This window comes from Myxocyprinus asiaticus, chromosome 36 (genome assembly GCF_019703515.2).
Source record: "Myxocyprinus asiaticus isolate MX2 ecotype Aquarium Trade chromosome 36, UBuf_Myxa_2, whole genome shotgun sequence".
In the NCBI taxonomy this organism is placed as follows: domain Eukaryota; kingdom Metazoa; phylum Chordata; class Actinopteri; order Cypriniformes; family Catostomidae; genus Myxocyprinus; species Myxocyprinus asiaticus.
In genome coordinates, this window is record NC_059379.1 from 3,088,154 (window position 1) to 3,113,220 (window position 25,067).

General features: G+C 38.1%; 1 protein-coding gene across 1 annotated transcript; it reads left to right on the forward strand.

Moving 5' to 3' along the window:
* The first annotated feature begins 1,134 nt into the window (after positions 1-1,134).
* Positions 1,135-11,971, forward strand: fbxl15 (F-box and leucine-rich repeat protein 15). Its single transcript, XM_051674912.1, has 5 exons — positions 1,135-2,322; positions 3,070-3,229; positions 5,592-6,094; positions 8,388-8,595; positions 9,947-11,971. The coding sequence occupies exons 1-4, from the start codon at positions 2,246-2,248 to the stop codon at positions 8,575-8,577; spliced, it is 930 nt and encodes a 309-aa protein (XP_051530872.1). The 5' UTR covers positions 1,135-2,245; the 3' UTR covers positions 8,578-8,595; positions 9,947-11,971.
* The last annotated feature ends 13,096 nt before the right edge of the window (positions 11,972-25,067 follow it).

The window sequence follows — 25,067 nt, forward strand, 5'->3', positions numbered from 1 at the left end:
GATTGCATGGATTCCTTTGTTAAAACATTGAATAGCATAAATGGTGATGTTTCTCTTTCTCTCCCTATGCCCACAGAAAAGCACACTCACCCATTTGTTCCAAACCAGCAGGTCCTAGTGAAGTGTCTGAAACCAACGAAGCTCGGTGAGCACAAGTATCTGGGTCCAACAACGGTTCTGGCGGTAACCAGGACAGGGGTACTGACAGATCTGCAACCACAGTGGATACATGCAAGCCGCGTGAAGCCTGCACGTGGGGAGAGCCTGACTATTTCGAAAGCGAATGGTGAAAGTACTGGAGGAGCTAATCATGCAGTGCCAGTGCCTAACTAGGAACTTGAGAATTAGAAGGGATGAAGAATGAAGTTCTTCATTTTATTGTTCTGTCTTATGACAGCAGTTGATACTCGTATATCTAGCGGTAATGAGACATGCATAGATGATGGTGATGCACCACATATCTATGCTACCAATTTGTGGTGGAAACTAGCTAACTTTACGGCCAAAAAAACACGAGAAAGAAAGGTAGTTGTTATGTATGCATGCATATGCTGCATAGTGCATCTACACCAGCAGTAAAAGTAAAACCCATAACACCTACTAAACAAGGAACATGAGTGATAGGACACCAATATTGGCAATGTGGTCATAATTTGTACACTGCTCTGCCGGAATTGTGGACAGGTAGATGTGCCATGGTAGAATTAAGTGACCACACCATGGTGGTCTGAGCTATTGAGAAAACAACAAACAGAAGAAGGAGAATTAGTCTAAGTAAACCCAATACCACACCGAGGGAACACATATTATGGACAGGAACAGAGAAATTCTATGGACCACTGTTCCCACAAGTGGGTGTTGCAGTAATACAGAAAGAAGTTGAAATGACTAGATATGAACTAATATCATTCATAAATTTGACAAAAACAAAAACTGACGCAGGACGCCAAGAACTAAAAGGCCTAAGATTAACAGCGCCACAAAATAGACTGGTCCTTGACCAGTTAACAGCAGCCAGTGGAGGAGTATGTGTTATCGTGGGAACGAGTTGCTGTACTTTCATTCCAGAAAACGATGAAGATGGACATGCCATAGAAATGGGCCTGAAAAACATGACGAAGATAGCAGCAGACTTGACAGTGAGAGAAACTGTAGAAGATGTCAACGACTTATTGACATGGTTAAATGGTTGAAAAAAAATTTTTTTTTTTTTTGAATGCTTTAATACCTATAGGAGTCTATATCTATTTATCCATCCTTCCATCCGTCTGTCTCTATGTCTATCTGTCTGTCGGTCTATCTGTCTGTCTATGTGTGTATCTGTCTGACTGTCGATCTGTCTGTCGATCTATCTGTCTGTCTATGTGTGTATCTGTCTGACTGTCGATCTGTCTGTCTGTCTGTCTATCTATCTATCCATACATACATACATCTGTCCGTCCGTCCATCCTTCCGTCCATCTGTCTCTATGTCCATCTGTCTGTCTGTGAATCTATCTATCTATCTATCTATCTATCTCGTCCGTCCGTCTGTCTGTCTGTCCTTCCGTCTATCTGTCTGTCTATCTGTATGTCTGTCTGTCTGTCTGTCTATCTATCAATTTATCCATCCTTCCATCCATCTGTCTCTATGTCTATCTGTCTGTCGATCTATCTGTCTGTCGATCTATTTGTCTGTCTATGTGTGTATCTGTCTGACTGTCGATCTGTCTGTCCGTCTGTCTGTGTATCTATCTATCTATCTATCTATCTATCTATCTATCTATCTATTTATCCGTCCATCCGTCTGTCTGATCTATTTATCCATCCTTCCGTCCATCTGTCTCTATGTCTGTCTGTCTGTCGATCTATCTGTCTGTCTATGTGTGTATCTGTCTGACTGTCGATCTGTCTGTCAGTCTGTCTATCTATCTATCTATCTATCTATCTATCCATACATACATACATCTGTCTGTCTCTATGTCTATCTGTCTGTCTGTTAATGTATCTATCTATCTATCTATCTATCTATCTGTCTATCTATCTATCTATCTATCTATCTCGTCCGTCCGTCTGTCTGTCTGTCCGTCCGTCCGTCTATTTGTCTGTCTGTATGTCTATCTTTCTGTCTGTCTGTCTGTAATGAAACACAGCCTTACTGTTTCCTCCAAGCCGTTAGATGGCAGCAGTGAGTCACAGTCGCCCTGGTGAATCTAGTTCAATATGTGCTGCAGAACCCGGATGAGCCGGTCAGCTGTTTTTCAATCATGACTAACAATGTTTGTGGATCAGAGGAGAGACTTTTCCTGGAGCAAAACCCCGATGAGCGCGTGCAGTGCAGCAGGTATATTTATGACAGTGTGCTTTTTCATAGTGATCAATAAATTCCACAAAAAAGGGGAATTCGTGTGTTTGTTCATTGAATCAGAACAGCAGCATCCTTGCATGCACACGAACACCAGTTTGCATTCATAAATTCATGCAGTTAATGCATGCAAAGTTGTGTTTGTGTGCATGCAAAAACAAAACGTACTGTTTGTCATTCTACTTCCTGTAGTTTCCATATTTAGGCTGACATCACAATATTTATTACATATTTAGCCTGACATTGACAGTGTCTGCATTGGTTTGTATGCATGCATGCATGCATGCTGATCTATGCTCCTTATGTGGAAAGTAGGAAGTCAATGGATTGTCTTCATCTTGTAATGTCCACGTGAGACACTTGCTATGTTGTATTTTATGCATGTATGTTTTATGTTATGATCCCTACCTGGAAGTCTGTGGTTTGTGTGATTAGTTGTAGTCTCCTCTGATGTCACTTTTGTCTTCATGCATATTGGCATCATACATAATCAGTATGGCACACTATGACACTTATCTGTCTGTTACCATGGTGCATTGTGGCAATCCAGTGTACACTACATGTTTGTCTATTTCAGATATATAGCCATCCAACCTCCCTATTAATGGCTGTGCAATGTTCAACATGGATGTATGGGTGTCCACATACTTATAGCCATGTAGTGAATGTCATATGGCAGTGATAAGACTGATTGCTGATTCAGGTGTGTATTCTCCATTATGGCAGGTGTCAGCTGCTGGATCTGCCCTGGGAGGATGTGTTAGTTACACATGTGTTCTGTTATCTGCCGCTGCGTCACCTGGTCAGCCTGCAGCGGGTCAGCAAGAGTTTTCACTCTCTCATACAGGTGTACCTGGCCAACTGCCATACCTTTGATCCCGCACAGGTGAGAGAACACTTTTTACACCTGTAATGATCAGTACAAACATGTGGATTCTCGCTGTTTGTCTATATGAAAGTCCATCTAATTGTTCGAATTTGGCAGAGTATCTGTTGTATCTGAAATCTAAGAGACATTGATAAGAAACACAAATTAGGTTACGCAATTTTATCATTGCATTGTTAAAGAAATTAACTGGTATGCAACATCTAAGAGGCACCTAATGCCTCCTGCCAAGGCAAGATTATTTACCACGTTTCGTACATAGTGGTTATTCAAAGTGCTTTACATGAGCATAATAAAGAAAGGAAATAAACAGATATTTAAAAGTCAAGTTAAGATTATTTAAGACAAGCTGTATATACTTTTTTTAAAATGGACTGCAAAGAATTTATGGAGAATAATTAGGGAAATGTAAAGAACAATGTTAATTTAAAAATAGAATAAAACGAATGTAAGTATAGTATAAAGTAAAATAAAGACATATTGAACATGTCTTGCACGTCTCTTGTGATTTTAGCTTTTTCGTGAACAAATTAGTTGTAGTGTATTATAGTGGTAATCAACATTATGCCACAAATTTTTTAATTTGTGTTTAGTTATTTATTTAATCAGCACAATAATTAACATAATGTTGACCTAAGATTTAGCCAAGATGGCTGATTTTCATCTGCCGTCCCTGGGAAGGTTGATATTAGAGGAGAAAAAAAAAAAAAGTACACTAACCAAAACAATCTATAAAACATTATTCATAATCTTTATTAAAAATCACATACGAATCAAAGCAAATAACTTAGATGTTGTTGATTGAGCCCGGGATGTTGCTTTAATTTTAACACTGTCCACGTGCGACCCCACGTCCTTTTGCGTGGACATTGTATTTTGGCTTCACTATATACAACGCATAATTTTATTTCATTTAAAGATTCTTGGCTGTCAGTAAAGGGTTAAACTTTTGATGCATGGAGTCATACACAGCGGAGTTTGTCTTTGGGAGAAATACTAACATAACTACATCTGGTGAGAAACCTAATGAAGTTTTCACATTAAAACCTATTTGAGTCAAAAGATCAGAGTCTCTAGTTTCATCCGATATGCCATTTTTTAAATTTGAGCAATTTATTGCGAAATGGCACGCTGTTAAACACAATGACCACTCTAGTGGACAAAAGTGCTAGTTTTTCATTTGAAATCCTATATTTACTGTGCATTTTCACATTGTGGAAAAAAAAATCTTTCAGATGCTTTATATTGAGTTAAGATGAAAATAAGATGCATTTCAAATTAGTCTGAGACCAGTGCAGACAGACAGCACATTGGAGGTTAAGTCATTCACTAAATAGGGTGCAAGGGAGCATCCTATAGCTTTCCTATGAAGCCAAGTGCATTCACTCCTAAAATCCGACCAAAAGTTCAGTTTCAGGCTGCAGATGATGTTTGGATCACTCAACATGTTTGGCACACATGAGACAATGATAATCAGTACATAGATTCAGAATATATGATGCAAAATTTTACTTTAACATGATTGGCAGTGATTGGATGATGCTGGCCATTACTTTGAATCAGAATTATTTATGCTAATTTCTGATTGGTAAAATGTTTCAGCACTGGCTATCACTTTTTACAGTGCAAAAAGAGAACATTGAGATTTTGTTGCCAAAGTAGTAAAAACATTGTAACATAAAAGTCAAATCAACTTGAATCATTTTTATTTGTATAGTTTTTTATTTGTGCTTTTTCTCAATACACATCGTTCTAAAGCAGCTTTACAGAAAATCAGCTGTAATGTCTGTAAAATCTCAAAAACATGAATAACCAACACTCCTGAAAACATAATAAACAATTTGATAAAAATTGGAGTTCGCTAGTTCGAATCCAGGGTGTGCTGAGTGACTCCAGCCAGGTCTCCTAAGCAACCAAATTGGCCCGGTTGCTAGGGAGGGTAGAGTCACATGGGGTAACCTCCTCATGGTCGCTATAATGTGGGGCGCGTGGTGAGTTGAGCGTGGATGGTGTGAAGCCTCCACACGCGCTAAGTCTCCGTGGCAACGCGCTCAACAAGCCACGTGATAAGATGCGCGGGTTGATGGTCTCAGAAGCGGAGGCAACTGGGATTCATCCTCCGCCACCCGGACTGAGGCGAATCACTACCCGACCATAAGGACTTAAAAGCACATTGGGAATTGGGCATTCCAAACTGGGAGAAAAAAGGAAAAAAAAAAAACAAAACATAAAAGCAATGTGTGCTTGGATCTCAGGAGGCTATATACTTTACAATAAATAGACAATATTAAAGAATTAACAATATACACTAAAATGTTCAAGTTTTACCACAATTTGTCATTATTCTTGTGTCTCTCGTCAGACGGGGCCTCACATTCCTAAAGAAGCGTTCTGCTCAATGCTTCGCCACAATCAAGTTCTCCACCACATCTCCATCCACAACTGCTCTGATTGGATCACTGACAAAGAGCTGCTGCCTGTGATTGGTCAGAACCAGCACCTGCTGCGCATGGACATGCGTGGCTGCGTTCATCTTAGCCGTCACGCGCTGGTTGCGGTGTCGTTGAGCTGTCCGCGCCTGCAGCACTTGAGCCTGGCGCACTGCGAGTGGGTGGACAGCCTGGCACTGCGCAGCCTCGCGGATCACTGCGCAGACCTGCGCTCGCTGGACCTGACTGCCTGCAGACAGCTGAAGGATGAGGCCGTGTGCTACGTGGCGGGAAAGTGCCCAGCACTGCGGTCGCTGTCCGTGGCTGTAAATGCCAATATCACGGATACAGCGGTGGAGGAAGTGGCCAAACGGTGCAGAGAGTTGGAGAAGCTGGATCTCACGGGGTGCTTGCGAGTACGAAATGAAGCAATCAGGTGTGTGTTTATTGGATAAGATGCCACTGTGTTTTCGTCCACATTCATTTGTCACTTGGTAGGAGCAATATATGGGTGTTTCTTCAGCTTAAAGCATTTTTAACTTCTAGAAAGTAGTCTCATTTAAAAAAAAAAAATTCACACATTACTTTTTTTTTTTTTTTTTTTTGGTCAGCTATGAATGTCCAAACAGTGTATGTACATGCATCAAATGAGATTAAGAAAAAAAAATTACAAAGTCATGAAAGTTCCCACCATTTCCAGTGTCATTTCCAGCACATCTGTAATTCCTTTGTCTTGCTGTTTCATTGATAACATTTTATGCATCATAAATACACACATTGAAATAATATTTTCAAACTTTTTGCATAATTACAGCTTGATTGGAAATTACGCCCAGTAAAAATATTCAGTTCACAAGTGATATTTACCTTGATTTTTCTTTGTTTTCTTCAAACATCACTCGTCTCTTCATTTCATCTCAAGCATGCTCTTCACTGACACTTTTATCCACTTGGTCATCAAGTACACTAACTTTTAGAGAATAAAATATGTGGGGCACAGCTGTTTGGTGTGGTGGAAATGATGCCACAATTGTCGTAATTTTTGAAAAATGTATAGACATCATTTTCACACTGTAAATATTGAAATAATTTGTACTTTTTGTTTAGATGATAAAAGTTTTAAACATGTAATAATTTGTATTTTTATAATGGATTTTCATAGTTTAATATAGAAAGTCTGGGTCAAGGCAAAACCAGAAAAATGTATACATAAAAGACATTTGAAAAGTAACAAAAATAAATGATAACAAATATATTCATATAACAAAAAGAAAAAAAGTTTAAATCTGTTAGTTTTAATAAGAATCAACCATTTGGGGGTCTGGGTAGCTCAGCAAGTATTGTCGCTGACTAGCGTCCCAGGAGTCGCGAGTTCGAATCCAGGGTGTGCTGAGTGACTCCAGCCAGGTCTCCTAAGCAACCAAATTGGCCCGGTTGCTAGGGAGGGTAGAGTCACATGGGGTAACCTCTTCGTGGTCGTGATTAGGGGTTCTCGCTCTCAATGGGGCGTGTGGTAAGGTTTGCGTGGATCGTGGAGAGTAGCATGAGCCTCCACATGCTGTGAGTCTCCGCTGTGTCATGCACAACGAGTCACGTGATAAGATGCGCGGATTGACGGTCTCAGAAGCGGAGGCAACTGAGACTTGTCCTCCGCCACCCGGATTGAGGCGAGTAACCGCACCACCACGAGGACCTACTAAGTAGCGGGAATTGGGCATTCCAAATTGGGAGAAAAAGGGGATTAAAAAAAAGAATCAACCATTGGACATGAAATTGCCTGAAGTTGAAGAAACACCCAAAAACCTTCAAATTTAAGAAACATTTAGAAACAAAAACACTCAATTTCACACTTATTGTTGGGCCAATGCAATTTATGGTCATATTAATTAATTTAATTGTTTTACAACATTTATTAATCTTGGTTAATGTTGATTTCAACATATACTAACACGTATTTCAAATCAGAAGTTTTATATGTTAACATTAGTTAATGCACTATGAACTAACCTTATCTAACAATGAACATTTGTATTTTTATTAAATAATATTAACAAGGATAAATAATATATGTAAAAAATATATATATATGTATATATTGTTGTTAGTTCATGATATCTAATGCATTTACTAATGTTAACAAATGTAATGTTATTATGAAAGTGCTTCCACGTATCTGTTTACTTTTGAATGATGAATAATTTTGGTATGATATAAGGTTGCCAATTGACTGTATGTCTGATCTATGATCTATAATCTACGTCCTGGAGAAAAACCAGTGTAAACTAATGTTCTCTTCTATTCTTATTCTGTTCTATAACTATGGCCACGAACACACTAATCTGAAAAAACGAACACAAACCAATAAAAATACTGTTTTCATTTTCCTAACATCATTGCTTTCCAAAAATGTGGTTATGGAGAGTGTTTTCGAAAAACTCAGTTTCAGTGCTGTTCCTGTGTGGATGACAGCCGTAAACGTAGCGAAAACGTACAAGTCCGTACATGGCCTAAAACACATTAATTTCGCCACATTTACACCTCACGTCACACTAGAGCGCCGTTTTCATTGACCGAAAACGGAGCATTTCGAAAACACTCTCCATTACCCCCATACTTTCTAAAATGATAACGTTAGGAAATTGAAAATTGAATTTCCAAACGAAAATGGATTAGTGTAGACGTGACCTATGTTTGTTTTGTCTGACATTAATAATCCCCTGTGTATGTAGGACGGTGGCCGAGTACTGTCCCAAACTGCAGTCTCTTAAAGTGAACCACTGTCACAATGTAACAGAGTCCAGTCTTGGCGTTTTGCGCCACCGTAACGTAGAGATCGATGTTGAACCGCCCCTGCAGAGGGCGCTAGTGCTGCTGCAGGACATCGTGGGATTCGCCCCGTTTATTAACCTGCAGATCTAGCAGAACAAGTGCAAATAGGTGAGTTACAGTCAGGACCAGAACAAAACCAACGTTCACACCTGCTTTGATGTGGCACAGAAATGACACACTTCAGCTTTTAAAAAATGTATATGACGTTAAAGGAATATTTTGGGTTCCATACAAGTTTAGCTCAATCGACAGGATTTGTGGCATAATGTTGATTACCACAAAAATTTATTTCGACTCGTCCCTCCTTTTCTTTAAAAAAAAAAAAAGAAAGAAATCTGGTATCTAGTGAGGCACTTACAATGGAAGTCAATGGGGCTAATCCGTTAATGTTAAAATACTCACTATTTCAAAAGTATAGACACAAGATGTAAACAACATGTGTTAACATGATTTTAGTGTGATAAATGTTTTGAGTGAAGTTAGTTGATTTGATGTTGCCATGGCAACATAACACCATAAACCCTAAAACGACCGTAAAAACGACAATTTAAACGACTTTACAGCTCAGATAATACATAGGAATTAATATGTTTTTATAAAATTATAAGCTTCACATTTCTGCCTTTTTAAACCCTTCAAAAATTGGCCCCATTGACTTCCATTGTAAGTGCCTCACTGTGACCTCGATTTCTGCTTCTTTTTTTTATTTTTTTAAAGGAGTCGTCGAAATTAATTTTTGTGGTAATAAATATTATCCCACAAATGCTGTCGACTGAAATTAACCCTTGTGCGTCAATTAAAAAAAGTTACTCAGAGGTCCTTAGATGACAAAAATGTCCGTGTCAAAAAACTGCTATAATAATATTATATATTAATATTATTTTCCAACACCAGTCCTGATCATAACTACCAAATATTCATTCATTTTCAGGATTTTAACCCTTTTAAATGCCAGTTTGTTTACATAATGCCACTGTTGTTTTTTACACACACACACACACACACACACACACACACACTTCTCAATACACACATACAAAACACACTCTGACATTCATACCAACATACACACAATTTTAGCTGCATCATTTATTCAGTTGTCCTGCAGTGCTCTAATACAGCAAACAGAAAATAGGGGAAAAGCTTGTATTTGCTCCATAGGCTAAAGATGAGAAAAATGGCGCCATCTGGTGGAAAATATAAAAATGTACATTTTGAAGCCAGGGCTCCGGAATGAAAGCATAATATCATAGAATTCATGATTTTATGTTTTAATGGCACCGGCATCAAATATTGCATTTTTGTACAAAAAAATACACACCTTTGGCAAAATTTATGCCGTTGACATTAACACAAAATGTCCCGAAGGTCGCACAAGGGTTAATTTGTATTGAAGCCGAAATATTTCTTTAATGTGAATTACTAGAAGCCTGCTTGAAATGTTTGTCTTGTTTTATAGGTTTTTCATCCTTAATCTCTCTCTCGATGACCAACCATCTTTGGACAGAAACATTTTACACCAATGCAATATCACAGATGACACATCAACATCAAATCAAAGTTTTGTTTGTTTTAGCATTCAATGAGAAACACATTTCTTTGGGTTGCAGAACGGGGTCTGTATCAGATATGGCCCCAGTATAAACAGTCTTTTTTTAAAACAACCTGGAAAATGATTTGTTGTGGGAAAGTTGGAAAATGCGAATTATTTATTTAAGAAGCTTTCTCTTTTTTCCATGCTGAAACCAAATGTATAATTTTGCACTCATGAAATACTGAAATACTCTTTCAGTAGGTCTGTTTTGCATGTTTAAAAGCGCTTTAGTTGTCGTCATCATGACATAGAATATTAAATCAGATTTACTTTCAGCTTTATTTCACAAATCAGTAAACAGGAAGGCACATTTTCCAAGAAGTCATCCAAGTAACAATCAAGTCATGTTTTACAGTAAACATACTGGTATATCTATGGCTGTGTGTTGATTTTATTCCCATTAATTTTATGATGGAACCGAATGTGCTGTCACTATGCTTAGGAACTCAGTATAATGGATTGTCATTTACATTTGAATTAAATGGATTTTCATTCTTAAGCACTTAATCATTTCGGCATCAGTTTGACGTTTCAATTTAAGCTGATTTGATTTGGGGTAAATTCACCCTTGTTACTATGACATTATAAAATATAATACAGGTTGTGATTAACTTCTCAAAAGTTTGCTGTGTCTCAGAGCCTTTGTGTATTTAAATAAGACAAATCTTACTGTATATTTGATCTGTCAATATACCAAATACGCACAGAAATATTCACTATCAAAGTAGAATTTTAGTGCTGGTATTTCTCTGTACTCTATGTTATTGGTAATGTCTGCACATGGTAAGGTGAAGTTTTAAGGCCTGTCACAGTGTGCTTATTTTGCATGCTGGGGGGTCTTTCAGGACCACTGTATCTGTTGCATTGAGTATTTGAAGATGAAATAACAACATGACAGCTGTTTTTTTTTTTTTTCTTTTATATTTGATTTTTCATCAACATGTTTTAATATCACACTTGTAAGTGATTTTTGCACAAGCTCTGTGCTTTAATGTTTATTGCTATTGGATAAGTCCATAAACACTTGTTTAATGTGTGGTTGTACATTAAGTGCATAATTGTTTTATGCAAAGTGCTGAGATGGTATAAAGTCTTATGCAATAAGAAAAATGTGTTGAGCTGTTGTCTGGTCTGACTTGGAACACTGACTTTAATGTTTTTAAACCATTGAACACATTTATACATTTAACTTTATTTAATAACACTAATTACCCACCAGAGGGCAGTGCAGGCCATGACAGATAGACATGCTTGCGGGTTCAAATATTGCTCAAGGAGGTTTTCTCTTGATTCATACATGGAAAACCTTGCCTATTCATTCTGAAATTAAACAACATGTTTAGTCATCACCAAAAGTAATTAATGCTCCACATAGGTAGATGAAAGGTGTGTCCAAGTGACCTGAATTGCAGAATTATTAGTCATATAAATCTGTTGAGCTTTGAACTCGAACTGTTCCAGACATGTGAAACTAACAAATATAAATGTAATTTAATTGACATGCATCATCTGAATGTGCAAGTTTATTTATGTATAACAATCTTTGCATTGTGGTTATTCTTTGTGGTTTACATGCACTTAAATATATATATATATATATATATATATATATATATATATATATATTGCCTGTTTTTAAGATTTATGCATTTCAGTTTCATAACAAAATTCAATGAATGAAACTTGAATGAATTTTCTTTTAAGATAATTCAGTTTGATGGACTTTTATGAAACTGAAATGCATGTGAGCATAATAAAGACAAAGTAAATAGACATTTAAAGTCAAATTCATTTAATCAAAGAAATAATGGAAAATGAATATAGAAATATAAAGAAAAGGTTTAACTTAAAAAATGGAATAAAGCGAATAATAAGGAAAAGTGTAATGTTCTCTGGTGTGAATAAAGACATTTACCTGTATTAAAATTGTCTTGTCCGTCTCTGCTTCTAAAGGCACCTGTACTAGGTAAAGCAGGTAAAATAAAGGCATGAGTTATATGTTTTGTCCAATAAATAATCTTTATGTCATGAATTATAGGCCTACAGTTTGTTAATTTTTGTTCAGTCAAATAAAAGTGTATTGCAACTACTGCTTGCAATGAAAATGCTATTTCTAAGAGCTCTAAAGAAAACAGAATTAGTATTTCAGTATGCGCGCACTGAGCATGCGCGTGTCCTGCATGAAATACTAGCGTACTGCTTACTACATACTACATTCAGAAATAGAAAAAGCGGGAAGAATGGCATGAAACTGGGGAGAAAATGGGCGGGACTTAGCGGAGTGTCAATAGAGCGCAACAGTGCCCGCCCACTTATTCAGCGTCTGGTTTCCGGAAGTATTTTTTATTTTTTTTTGCATAGGCTATCATAAAATTCACCATAAAAGAGTTATAAGCCACGCACCAAACCAACCAGCTCTGAGGTGAATCACAACATCACAAACTTTGTTTTTAGGCAATAAAATATTTGAAAATGGGACAAAAAGACAAAAGTACAAGTCTGTGTACTTACCGTCTTTCACGAGGGTACAAACTACAATCCCATGAAGCATTGCAAATTATGATAATTTAATTAAAAAAAAAAGATGTGTGTATATATATATATATATATATAAAACTATTGATTTGAGGTGGTTGATTATAGAAACAATATGTTTTACGTTTATTGCTAAATATTCTGATATGTACAATTAGATAAGTATTTAATGGTAAAGGGAGACTCGATTATGTCACAGTGCATCATGGGAGTGGGCGGTCGCTCCGAGGCAAATTTCGCGGTCTTTGCTGGCCGCGGTTCTCTGATTGGTGAAGTGTTCTCTGTTGTACCATGGGTAATGTAGTTGTTTACAAGGAATTCCGCTATCAAACGCTATTTTTAAACAATGAAGTTGAAATAACGCAGACGGATGGATGGCTTCAACAGAAGCATATACCATCGATGAACAACCTCGGAGCTCAAGGTAGGTCTGTCTTGAAATGTAAAGTTATCATTGAAAATCAATTTGTCTGCGGAAAATTGAATGGGATTTTTACTTCCGGAACCAGACTGTTGCGCTCTATTATCATGGCAGAAGTTGATATTGATCAAAAATAATATTTTTGAATGCTGACTGTATAGTTTGTTTGCATTTTGTGTAGGCTAGTGATGGGAAGTCCGATTCATTTCCGTGGTTCTTTCGAATGGTTAGTTTTCAAAGGACAGTTGATCAGTCTACTATTGACTTGAGAATGTGTTCGAAATGTTTAGTCTGATTTGCGAACTGCTCGGAGCGGTTCATTGCAAAGAAATGTTAGCAAAAGCAGCCATAACAAGTTCTAGGATAATATCACTCCCGGTGCTCCTCTCAATTCAAGTTGGTGTGTCAGACGGACACGTCCGAGTGGACTGTTTTAACTTGAAAAGCGAGCAATCCCGATATAGTTCAATTTGGTGAACTGGTTCAACCGGTTCACTGAAAAGAACCGATTCATTCGCAAACCGGACATAGTTGATACTGTTCCAAGAGAAAGGCATACTACCCCATCATGCCAATTCTATTCTGACCAAAATCACTTTGGACACACTTCACATCGTAATTATGGCTTCCGAACTTCGTAGGTTTGAACTTCCCGGCACCATCAATAATAAATCTCCTATTTTAACTCTTCATGTTGTATTTTCAAATCAATGGCAATTAACATGTCTCAGAATCATTATTCAGGTGTAAATTGTTATCTAGACCACTCTTCCATGCAAAGACAAACTACAAAGTAACTACACTGGGTCAAAATTGAGTTGTCAGAGATTATTTAGCAGTGATGAGCCACTTCTGTTAAAATGAATGGGAGAAATTGGAACGCTCAACCATGGAGCTCTGAGCGCCCAGCAGTCAACAGATGTAGAAAGGAAGTCCTGCCTTGCAGTTAAAAGAGCCAATCACCTTTTAGATACAGACATCACTTATCAATCAACTCTAGAACACCAATGTGCATTAGCCATATACAAGCTGGGAAAATTTTGTTTTTTAGTGTAATATGAGGTAACAAATCACAATTTATGACATCATTATTGTCAGATTTTATTTCCGAGCTGAAATATGTTCTTTGCTCGTAATCTTGACCAACCGTTTTTGAGATTTTGGTTTTTCTCCATTCAAGTAGATATGAGCTGCACTGTCATGACTGGAAATAACCTCCCGGGATCGTTCCAAAGATGGCCGACAGTGGACTGACTTGTTAGAGAGACTTAGGTTATGTCCAAATTTCCAAAATCGCTCTCTATATATCTGTCCTGTGACAAACAGATTTGGCTCAGCTATGTTCAGATTCAGATAAATGTAAAAATCGAAGTAACTACAAAATACACAATAAAATTAAGTAACTTTGAAGCCATTTTTAGCATATTTACTGCATTTTGCAGTTCGCGGTCGCTGTTGGTCACATGGTGTCTGTAACTTTTCTCAGCGCGGGTCAAGATGGACCAATCACAGTCGTTTGTGCTGACTGTATACGTTTGTTTTTGTAATGAGTTTTATATCGGAACTACTAGGGCGGATTCACATTTACATTTAAACAGTCGCACTCTGAAGCGTACAAATGTCTATAAAAAGGCTAAACTCGTCCTGGAATTTGAATGTGTCTCAATGGCGCATTCAGCTTTGTGAGCCAACAGGCGCCCCCTGGCGGAAGACTGGCATATCACACATTGAGTAGTATTCAATGTGCACACTGCACTTTTAGAAGGTGTAGTACTGTAAAGTGTGTTATTCCGAAAACGCCCCGTGCTCTTACCATGTGGGGCGGGTGAATGTGTCACTGCACTCACGATGGTGTCTGACTCTATTAGTTAGATACACACTCATTCACACACAGTTCCTTTTAAAACACGAATGCAAGACCTGTCCACTTCAGATCCATCAGTGACACTGTCCAGAGAAACCCAGTCAGAGCCCAAGGATGTTAATGATGATGCTGATGAGGATGATGATGATGATGATGATGATGCTGTGTGCATGCATACTGCAGTGACCGAACCAGCACAAGTCAGTAGCAGCACCGACGGACCCGCATTTCTGCATCTATCCGCCGGTAAGAGTTATATGCATGTCTGCTGTGTTGTGCACGGAGGTGATTATCAAATGCATTGGCATGCTGCTGCATGATGCATGTTGAAGCATTTTAATAAATCTTGGGAGAGTGTTAAATTAAAACATGAGATGTGGCCTGATACTCCTAGTCCTTAAGGACACGCGAGACCTCTAAATGCAACAAATTAGAGCTGTGTTTGCTGTAACATTCAGGTTGTTGTATTTGTACCTTTCTGAAGTAGGACAATAATTGTGGAAGCTCTTCACTTAAAGCAGTGGGAATCAACCAGTTGATCATTCTAAGACATTTAGGTCATTACTTGGAGATGTGTAGATGGATTCTCTGTATCCTTGTTTGTATGCATAATTTAATCTGATTCAGCCAGTGCAGTTTAATTGTGTTTGAGGCTGATGTGACTATTAAATGACTATTAAAACTAAAAAAATAACAACAAACACCACCACCACCACAGTACTTTGCTAAACACCTGTTTGTGGTTATGCACTGAATAAACTTGTTTGGAGGAAACAGTGTGGCACGTGCAATGGAAGTCAATGGGGCCAGTTTTTGGAGGGTTTAAAGGCAGAAATGTGAAGTGTATAATTTTAAGAAAGCACTTGCATTAATTATTCTGTTAACTCGTTTATTATTTGAGCTTTAAAGTTGTTTAAATCATCGTTTTTATGGGCATTTTAGGGTTTCGGTTTTTGCGGCTTATGTCGTCATGGTAATAAAGTTGTACAATTGCATAGAACTTTACACAGAAAAGGTTAGTAAGTGATTTTATTACATTAAAATCATGCTGACACATATTGTTTACATATTGAGGCTTTACAGATTGGCCCCATTGACTCACATTGTAAGTGCCTCTTGTAACCTAGGTTTATTTTTATTTTTTTAAAGAAAAGTCTAAATTAATTTTGTGGTAGTCACAAATGATGTCGATTGAGCTCAACTTGTATTGAACCTGGAATGCTCTTTTAAACCAGCCTAAACTTGTCTTAGCTGGTCTCCCAACCTGGTCTGGTTGGTCAGTTGGCTGGTTTTGGGCATTTTTTAGCTGGTCTGTCTGGAAGACCAGCTTATAGATCAGCTAAACTTGCTGAGCACCAGCCTGGACAGGCTGCGAGTCTAGCTTAAGACGGATAAGTCCAGCCAATCACCTTAGGCTGGTTTCAGGTGTTTTTATTTTATCTATTTCCTAATTAATGCATGCAATTACAAGAGGTAATTTGATTGAGCTTTTAATAATTTTCTAAATGTTGCAGGTTTATGTAGCTCATGAGAATCCTAAAACTATCGCAGGTACTTTGAGACAAAATGCATGTTTATGATTTTCAGTTTTGATAAGAGTGATTAAATTAATAGTGTTATAGAAACTGGTGAATGTGCACAGGGAAAGTATTTTGGGGTTTAAAGTCCCCTTGTTGTTGAAATAAAGACAATCTCATTCAAAAGGCCTTCAAAAACATTGATAGGCATGCAGAAGGGAAATACAGAATGTCTAAACTGCAACATATTGTTTTCGATGAATTTTTCCATAGGGAGAGAATGGATTTATTGCAAAAGATATGTAAAATAGGCGTGAATTGATCTAGACACAATGAACATTCATTTGTAAAATATACCTTTACTAGATGTCGACCAATAGTGGATTTTGCCAGTAAGTAAGGTAGTTGAAAAGGACTATAACCGATTAATCGGCCGATAGTTTTAAAAGAAATGCCCTAGTCTCCACTTACTATAACGGGCACAGACATAGAGGCTATAAAAGTCCAATAATAACCAACAAATTAAGATTTGGTGCATAACCGGAGTAATTAGTTTGTTACCTATAGAATCTATAAATGTTATAAATATTATTAAACCTATAAATCAGCATCAACTCAAGAATAAAGCCAAGAATAAAGTTCATCAGTTGATACAAACAGAACAGAATATTTTATTAATTGTGGCAATTTTTTTGCCCTCCTATTTTGGATTTTGGGGGCATTTCTGTCCATTTCGGTGGCATTTTTGCCCCAAGCCCCCATTAATTTCACACCCTGCTGTACACATTGTAGCTCCAATATATATGTTCAGTTACTAAAATCAGAGTAATGCAGAAGTCATAAAAATACTGAGATATTACATTATGGAAGTTAAAAAAGCATTGAAGGGTTCACCCTTTGCTGAAGTGATTATTCCGAAATATTTACTTAAATGACCAAAACAGATTTTTACTATTTAAAAAAAACAGTATTATCACTAATGTCATCACTTTGTAATTAAAAAAAAGCCCCATCATATCCTACTGGTGGTGTCTGGATGAAAACGATGTCTCAGGGAACATTTCACCCAAAAATGAATGTTCTGTCATGATTTGCTCATCCCCATGTTGTTCCAAATCCTTTCATCTGCGGAACACAAAAGGAGATTTTAAGCAGAATAGTCACCACCATTCACTTTCATTGCATCTTTTTTTCCTGTGCAATAAACGTGAATGGTGACTGAGACAGTCTTTCTGTCTTACAGCTCCTTGTTGTGTTCTACGGGGTTGAAACATCATGAGGGTGAGTTGAGCATGGCATAATGTTTGGGTAAAATATTGCCTAAGAGTGTTTCAGCATTCACACGGTTCTTGAGAGCTGAAATGCTTTAGTGGTGTTTAAAGCTGTAAAGTCTGGTTTAATCTCATTCGTAGATCTATGTTGTTTCTGGCCCTCTTAAAGTGCCGTAGTGTCTCTTTCTCTCTGGTGGTGGCGGTTAGAACAGAAGCTTTCCTGAGAAAGCTGTTTAACTCCTTAAAGATGATGAATTACACTGCCTGACACAGAGCTGCATGTGCCCTGACTGTTCAGGATGCGAACATCCTCTAGCATGTTGACAGAAAGAGCCAGAAAGTAGCGGGAGGCTTAACGGGCTGGTGCAAAATAAGGAAAAGAGGCACAAAACAGGTGCATGAGGAAGCAGAGTTGGATAAAACTGAGGAAATGATGAGTTGTGGGTTGTGTTGTGTCTCTGAGGGCCAATGATGATATTTTGTCTTCATTCGTTGATGTTGCTAAGAGGGTTTAAAATAGCTTAAAAAGAAAAAAGACAAGTTATCCTGACACAGTCCTCGTGCTTTCAGTCTTTTATGTTCAGCTTGATCACTCAAACCCTTTAGATGATCTTCCTGTCATTGTTGCTGTATCGTTGCTATTTATTACGTATATAATTCTTATTTTATTCCAGCACATGATTACTGTTAGTGGTCAACTGATGTAGGTTGTATAAGCCAATATCTGTTTGAAATTCAGAAAAAAATCTTTTTTTTTTTTTTTAGTACAAATGAAATTGTCTGCCTAAGGGGCCGTTTACACGACAACGTTTTCAACTAAAAATGGAAAACTTTTTACGCGTTTTGGCTGTTCGTTTACACGACAACGGCGTTTTGGGGCCTGAAAATGCGAACTTTTGAAAACGGGTTTCAAAGTGCAAGTTTTTGAAAACGATGCCGTTATCGTCTCCGTGTATACACAAAAACGCGAATATGTGAAAATGATGACGTCATGCACACGCGTATTACGTGTTCAGTCTATAGGCATGTGCGCGAGACATTCAAAACTACAATGGCGGACTACAGGACTGTGTTTGTGCCGCTCTAGGATTTTGAGTTTATTGATGCTTCTCCAGCAAAGTGTAGATTTAGTACATCACTACTACGACCAGTGATCGCCATCTTCATTGTTTGTATTCACCGCTCTGTGGAAGAATGCTTATGTGCGCAGGCGCGTAGTGTTTCTTTACAAAGTGACATCGCCAACTACTGGCCTGGCATGCATAATACAGCCTTTATAGTCGTTTTCGCGGATCCGTGTGAACAGGGATCGTTTTAACAACGTTGTCGTCTGTACGCGAAACTTAGTACATCGTTGTCGTATAAACGTACCCTAATAATTTGAGAGAAAAGTTAAATAGAAAAATCTGCGTGTTTTTCGAATCAAGTATCGATAACCGTTAATTCCAAAAAGCAACTATCGGCACCGATTAATCAGTATAACAGATATATCGGTCTACCTCTAATCGGTATTGGCCATAATAAAAAAAAAACATGTTGGTCGAACACTAGTTTACTTGACGCAGAATTCGGATTAATACAGGTATAAGGCGATTTATTCCGATTTCTGTAAACTGGAATATTGACGTTATCGGATTATGATAACACCAACCAGGTCTAATCAATGGCAATTATACCTACATTTTTGCAAACTGATTTTTACGTGGCTTGTTGTACTTGTCGCGGCAGTTTCCTGGTGAAATAAACACTAGAGGCGCTACAACACCAATGACTTTTACTCACTTTCACACAAATCACGAGTAAAACGGCAGATTATCAGTTCATAAAGACTCACTTTTCACCCTGTTCCTCACACAATGGTATCTTATGACATCTAAACACTTTTATTATAGCACATGGCTTGTTTTAACGTTTGCATTAGGTCTGTCATGATTACTCCATTTAATTTGATTACTGAAAAAATCCTTTTACGAAATTGCTGAATCGACAAATCGAAAATAAGGCGGAAGTGGCACAGTCCACGGACGAGGGTGCGAACGCATAATGACAAGAGGTGTCAGCTGTGTGAGAGTGCTTCACTTTAGATTTGAAAAACAATGCAGGACCTAAAAAACATAACATCACTGCAGCAATGCAACAGCACTTGAAAAGATGATATCTTCTGAACTCGGCACAGTTCAGACTGCATGCAATTTGCATGCAACAGGCAAAAAAACAAACAAACATTGGAATCAAAGTGCTTTGTGTGGAAATGGCTTTTGTCTGACTATGATTGTGGCATCCAGCTAAGAGGATAATTGTGTTAATTTGTGAAGAGGACTTTGAATTGATTAGTGTGCATTATATGGATTGAATTACAGTCATGTTTGTGTGTATGTGTAGCGTAATGCTGTCTATTGGAGTACAAGACAAAGTCGTGTTGTGCAGATTCCGACAATTTTGTTACTCATTTTGTCATTTTACTCTAACTTTATGCAATCTGAGTTATTCAATATTTTTTCCGATTACTCTATTAATTGTTAGAATAATCGTTAGATCACTCGATTACCAAAATAATCGATAGTGACAGCCCTAGTTTGGATTACATAACCAACTACATTTACAAACTTGTTTGACTGTGAACAAATTGTGCGGCAGCTCGACTGATAGAGCATTGCACTTGTGATGCAAAGTACCAGGTTACGAGTCCTGAAGAGCACGCAAGTCGACAGAGCCGTGAGCCGAAAATGTCATAGAAGCACCACAAAATGATGTGGTTGCTTCAACAATTGCTTTTTTCATCTCACATTTGCTTTCTATGACACTATCAGTTAGGTTTAGGGTAGGGAGGTTGTCTTAATGATTTATAACTCGATAGAGCATTAATCTTAAAAACCTCATCTGTTTTGGAGAAAATTGCTCTCACTTTTAGCGGAGCTCAGTGGACATTTCAATTCGTAAGTACATCGATATGTGCAATGAACAATTTTTTTCACAGTCACAATTTTCATGAGACCAGGCTGGACAACACGTATGTTAATATGGTTACATGACCCATTCATAATCAAAATATCACCAATAATCATCGGATTATTATTTCATGTAAACGGCATCTGTGTCAGAGTGTACAGTGAAACTAAACTCATTAGATTTGATCATTTTATTGCCATCTCTCTCTCTCTGTGTATGATTAGTATGTTCTGGCTAGTGTTGTCAAAAGTAAATAAACTATTTATTTATACACCAATCAACCGTAACATTAAAACCACCTGCCTAATATCATGTAGGTCCCCCTCGTGCCGCCAAAACCGCTCTGACCCGTCGAGGCATGGACTCTACAAGACCTCTGAAGGTGTCCTGTGGTATCTGGCACCAAGACGTTAGCAGCAGATCCTTCAAGTCCTGTAAGCTGCAAGGTGGAGCCTCCATTGATCGGACTTGTTGGTCCAGCACATCCCATAGATGCTCAATCAGATTGAGATCTGGGGAATTTGGAGGCCAAGTCAACACCTTGAACTCTTTGTCATGTTCCTCAAACTATTCCTGAACAATTTTTGCTGTGTGGTAGGGCGCATTATCCTGCTGAAAGAGGCCACAGCCATCAGGGAATACCGTTGCCATGAAGGGGTGTACGTGGTCTGCAACAATCTTTAGGTAGGTGGTACGTGTCAAAGTAACATCCACATGAATGCCAGGACCCGAGGTTTCCCAGCAGAACATCGCCCAGAGCATCACACTGCCTCCACCGGCCTGCCTTCTTCCCATGGTGCATCCTGCTGCCATCTCTTCCCCAGGTACACAACACACACGCACCCGGCCGTCCACATGATCTAAAAGAAAACGTGATTCATCAGACCAGGCCACCTTCTTCCATTGTTCCATGGCCCAGTTCTGACGCTCACGTGCCCATTGTAGACGCTTTTGGCGGTGTACAGGGGTCAGCATGGGCACTCTGACCCGTCTGTGTCTACGCAGCCTCAGAGTAGCTGCGATACTCTGTCACCTTTCTATCATGGTCAGCTTTAAGTTTTTCAGCAGCTTGTGCAACAGTAGCTCTTCTGTGGGATCGGACCAGACGGGCTAGCCTTCGCTCCCCACACACATCAATGAGCCTTGGGCGCCCATGACCCTGTCGCCGGTACACCGTTTGTCCTTCCTTGGACCATTTTTGGTAGGTACTAACCACTGCATACCGGGAACACCCCACAAGACCTGCCGTTTTGGAGATGCACTGACCCAGTCGTCTAGCCATCACAATTTGCGTCTGCAGTCCACGGTAGTGCTCGGCTAACTTGCTATGTAATGTTATTGTTTTGGTAAGGGTTTACTGTTCAGCTGTGGACCAGCTTTTCCCTAAAACTGTGTAACAAAATGGACGATCTGAAGAGTCTTAAATAATTACAAGCTGTAATGTTATGGCCGCTATCCACGGTAGTCCACGGCTAACTTGCTCACTAACCGGGAGTAAGCCTCTGTTCTCCGTTCATAGCTTGGGCGAAAAAAGTTCAGCTACACCCATTCTAGCAAAAGATGACTAATTTAGATGCACTACGTGTCTTTTACTTGAAGCTTTGTTAGGTTCACAATAATCAACAATGTACTTGTAAGAAAGCTACCAAATTAAAACTTACCACTGTGAAACGTCCTGCTCAAGTCGTGCTTGCGAAGGTGGTTCGGGTCGACCAGCTTGTTCTTGAAAATCCGGCATTGGTTGTGGTTGTACCTCTGAGGAATAGTGGTAAAAGTACATTTGAACCACTGATTCTTTAATTCGTCTGCCTTTGGAAGTCCAAACAAAGAGGTTTTGCTTTTGCAGTGAAGAAAACAACGTCTTCTCGACATGGCGACAACACTAACACAACTCATCCTGTCCTCGGCTATAACTACGTTTGTTGGAGGGCGGGGCAAAGTAGCCCTTAGGTGGGCATTATGCAAATGTGTTACATAGTGACGTAGATACTTGACTTGGACTACAATCCAGCCATTTATTTAGTTCTTGAGCAGTGTTGTCTGTGGGAGAGAATAACTCCCTTTTGCATGAACTTTGTGCTTTGTAACTTTGCAGACATTTACATGCACAAACAGCTATATTACACACTAAAGGAAAGGTAAAATCCCAAAAAGCATAATAGGGCCTCTTAAAAGGAAACATGGATTTCTTTTAATTTCTTATTTACATTTATTTTGAAAAGTAACTTTTTAAATAGGCTAAGCGGGAGTGTTCAACAACACATTGTCATATTAGCATATTTATGCTGTGGTACCAAAATTGGTATCAAGAACTGACATTTTGGTACTGTGACAACACTAGTTCTGGCCGTCTCTCAAGTAACATGCTTCTTGGTATCACTGAGAAACTTTTTCATCTCTGTCTGCTGCCCACTCGTTCTCTTCATCCTACAATGTCTCTATCTTCTTTACACCCTCAATAACCTTTAATACGTTTCCTTTCACACGCTAGTCTTTCTCCCACTCTCCCCATCTGTCTCTAATTTTAATGAATCGCTCCTTGGTATACAAACTATATTTTAGCTTTGAAATGCATTTGATACATGCTGTAAAATGAATGATATTTAAGAACCCCATGAAATCAAAATGGGTGTTTTTTTGGCATAACACTACAGGTAGTGATCTAGTTTTGGCGCCACTTGCTTGCAGTGTAGACATTGTGTAAGACACACACAAGCCAATTTTCTGACCTCCTGGTGACCTTCTCATCTCCAGATGTATGATAAAGTACTTGCCCTTTGTGTTTGTGAGTCTTAAGTGGGTTTTAAGACAATTTGTGGCCTTGTAATTATAACTAATTTGATTCCGTCACCACGCTAAAGTCTATTGGAGTTTGAAATGTGATTCATCATGAATGGTATTTAATACCAAAACTGAGAATGTCAATCATGCAGGGCGACAAGCTATTAACGTCGATATTTGATTAGTGTGCATTGTACGAATTGAATTACAGTCATGTTTGTGTATGTGTAGCATAATGCTGTCTAATGGAGTACAAGACAAAGTCATTGTGTGTTGTGCTGATTCCAACAATTTTGGTACTCGTTTTGTTACTTTAATCAAAAACGCTTTACTAATAGGGCATTATTTATCTCTGCTTTGTGACTATATGTCTGTGTTTAAATCTGTGTTATCAGATGTTCTGAGAGAGAAAAAGTTAAATCAAGTTTATTTAATATGTGTGATGTATATGAGCCCAGGAGAATTGTGTGAACATGCCCAAGACATATTATTTTGATTATGGGGTGAAAATAAAATGAGAAATTATTTTTTGCTACATTATAATGAAGATCATTTTTGAATTGAGTTTATTTTCATGTCAATTAAACACTTTTCCCTGAATTCCCATAATAGTAATAATAATGCAAAACAATCTCATCCTCATTACTGCAACAAAAAATAATGATATTATTTAAATTGTAAAGTATTTACATCATGGTTGTATTTTTGTTCTGCTTTTAATTTTCTGCTGATTTGTATAACAATGAGTGCTGTGAACAGTAAAAAAAATGCTGTATTACAATAATGAGAATTAACAAAAAAAAAAAAAAGTACAATGTTCTGTGATTTATTGAGAATTTTGGCCAAAAATAAATAAATAAATAAATAACTTAAAGAATGAAATAAGAAATTATATTTTGCTTAAAGATAATGAGATAATTTTTGCTTTGACTTTTTTCATTTCAATTAAGCACATTTTTACCTGTTTAGTAAATAAGTACATTTGTTCTATTATATAATGCCAGTTTTGGTCACATTTCACCCCAAAATCAAAAGAATGAAATAAGAAATTGTATTTGATTTAAGACCATTTTTGCATTATAACAATTTTCATGTCAGTGAAATACATTTGCCATGATTTCTCATAACTGTAACGCAAAACAATCTCATTCTCATTACTTGCATTTTTTTAAAGTGTTTATGCATCATGGTTGTATTTTTGTACCAGGGCTCGACAATAAGGACTGCCCGATGGCCCGGGGCCAGTGTGAGAAAGATTCGGGCCAGTTGCTAGAACTGTCACTTGCCCGATCGGGCCAGTGCTGCATTTATAACATTAGTGCAAGCAAACAACAAGCGAGAGAGCACAAAAATTACACCGAGCGAACAAAGTATTGTAACCGAAGAGCAAGTGCGATTCTGTTTAGCTCGCAGAGATGCGCGAGCGCATAATATACTGAATGCGCCAAGGCATGCATAAGAGCGTGCAGACACCGAGTGCACTCTCCTAGCACTGTCCTCGCTCTTTTCCAGGTGTTTTAGCAGCAGCTATTACCAATGTGTAGAAAATAGCAGGAAAAAACCCACTTTTGCATGTCTTGCGCAACATTTTAAGTAGGCCTTTCCCCGCACATTCCGTGTTCACAGTGCGTGAAATCCCCACATTTTT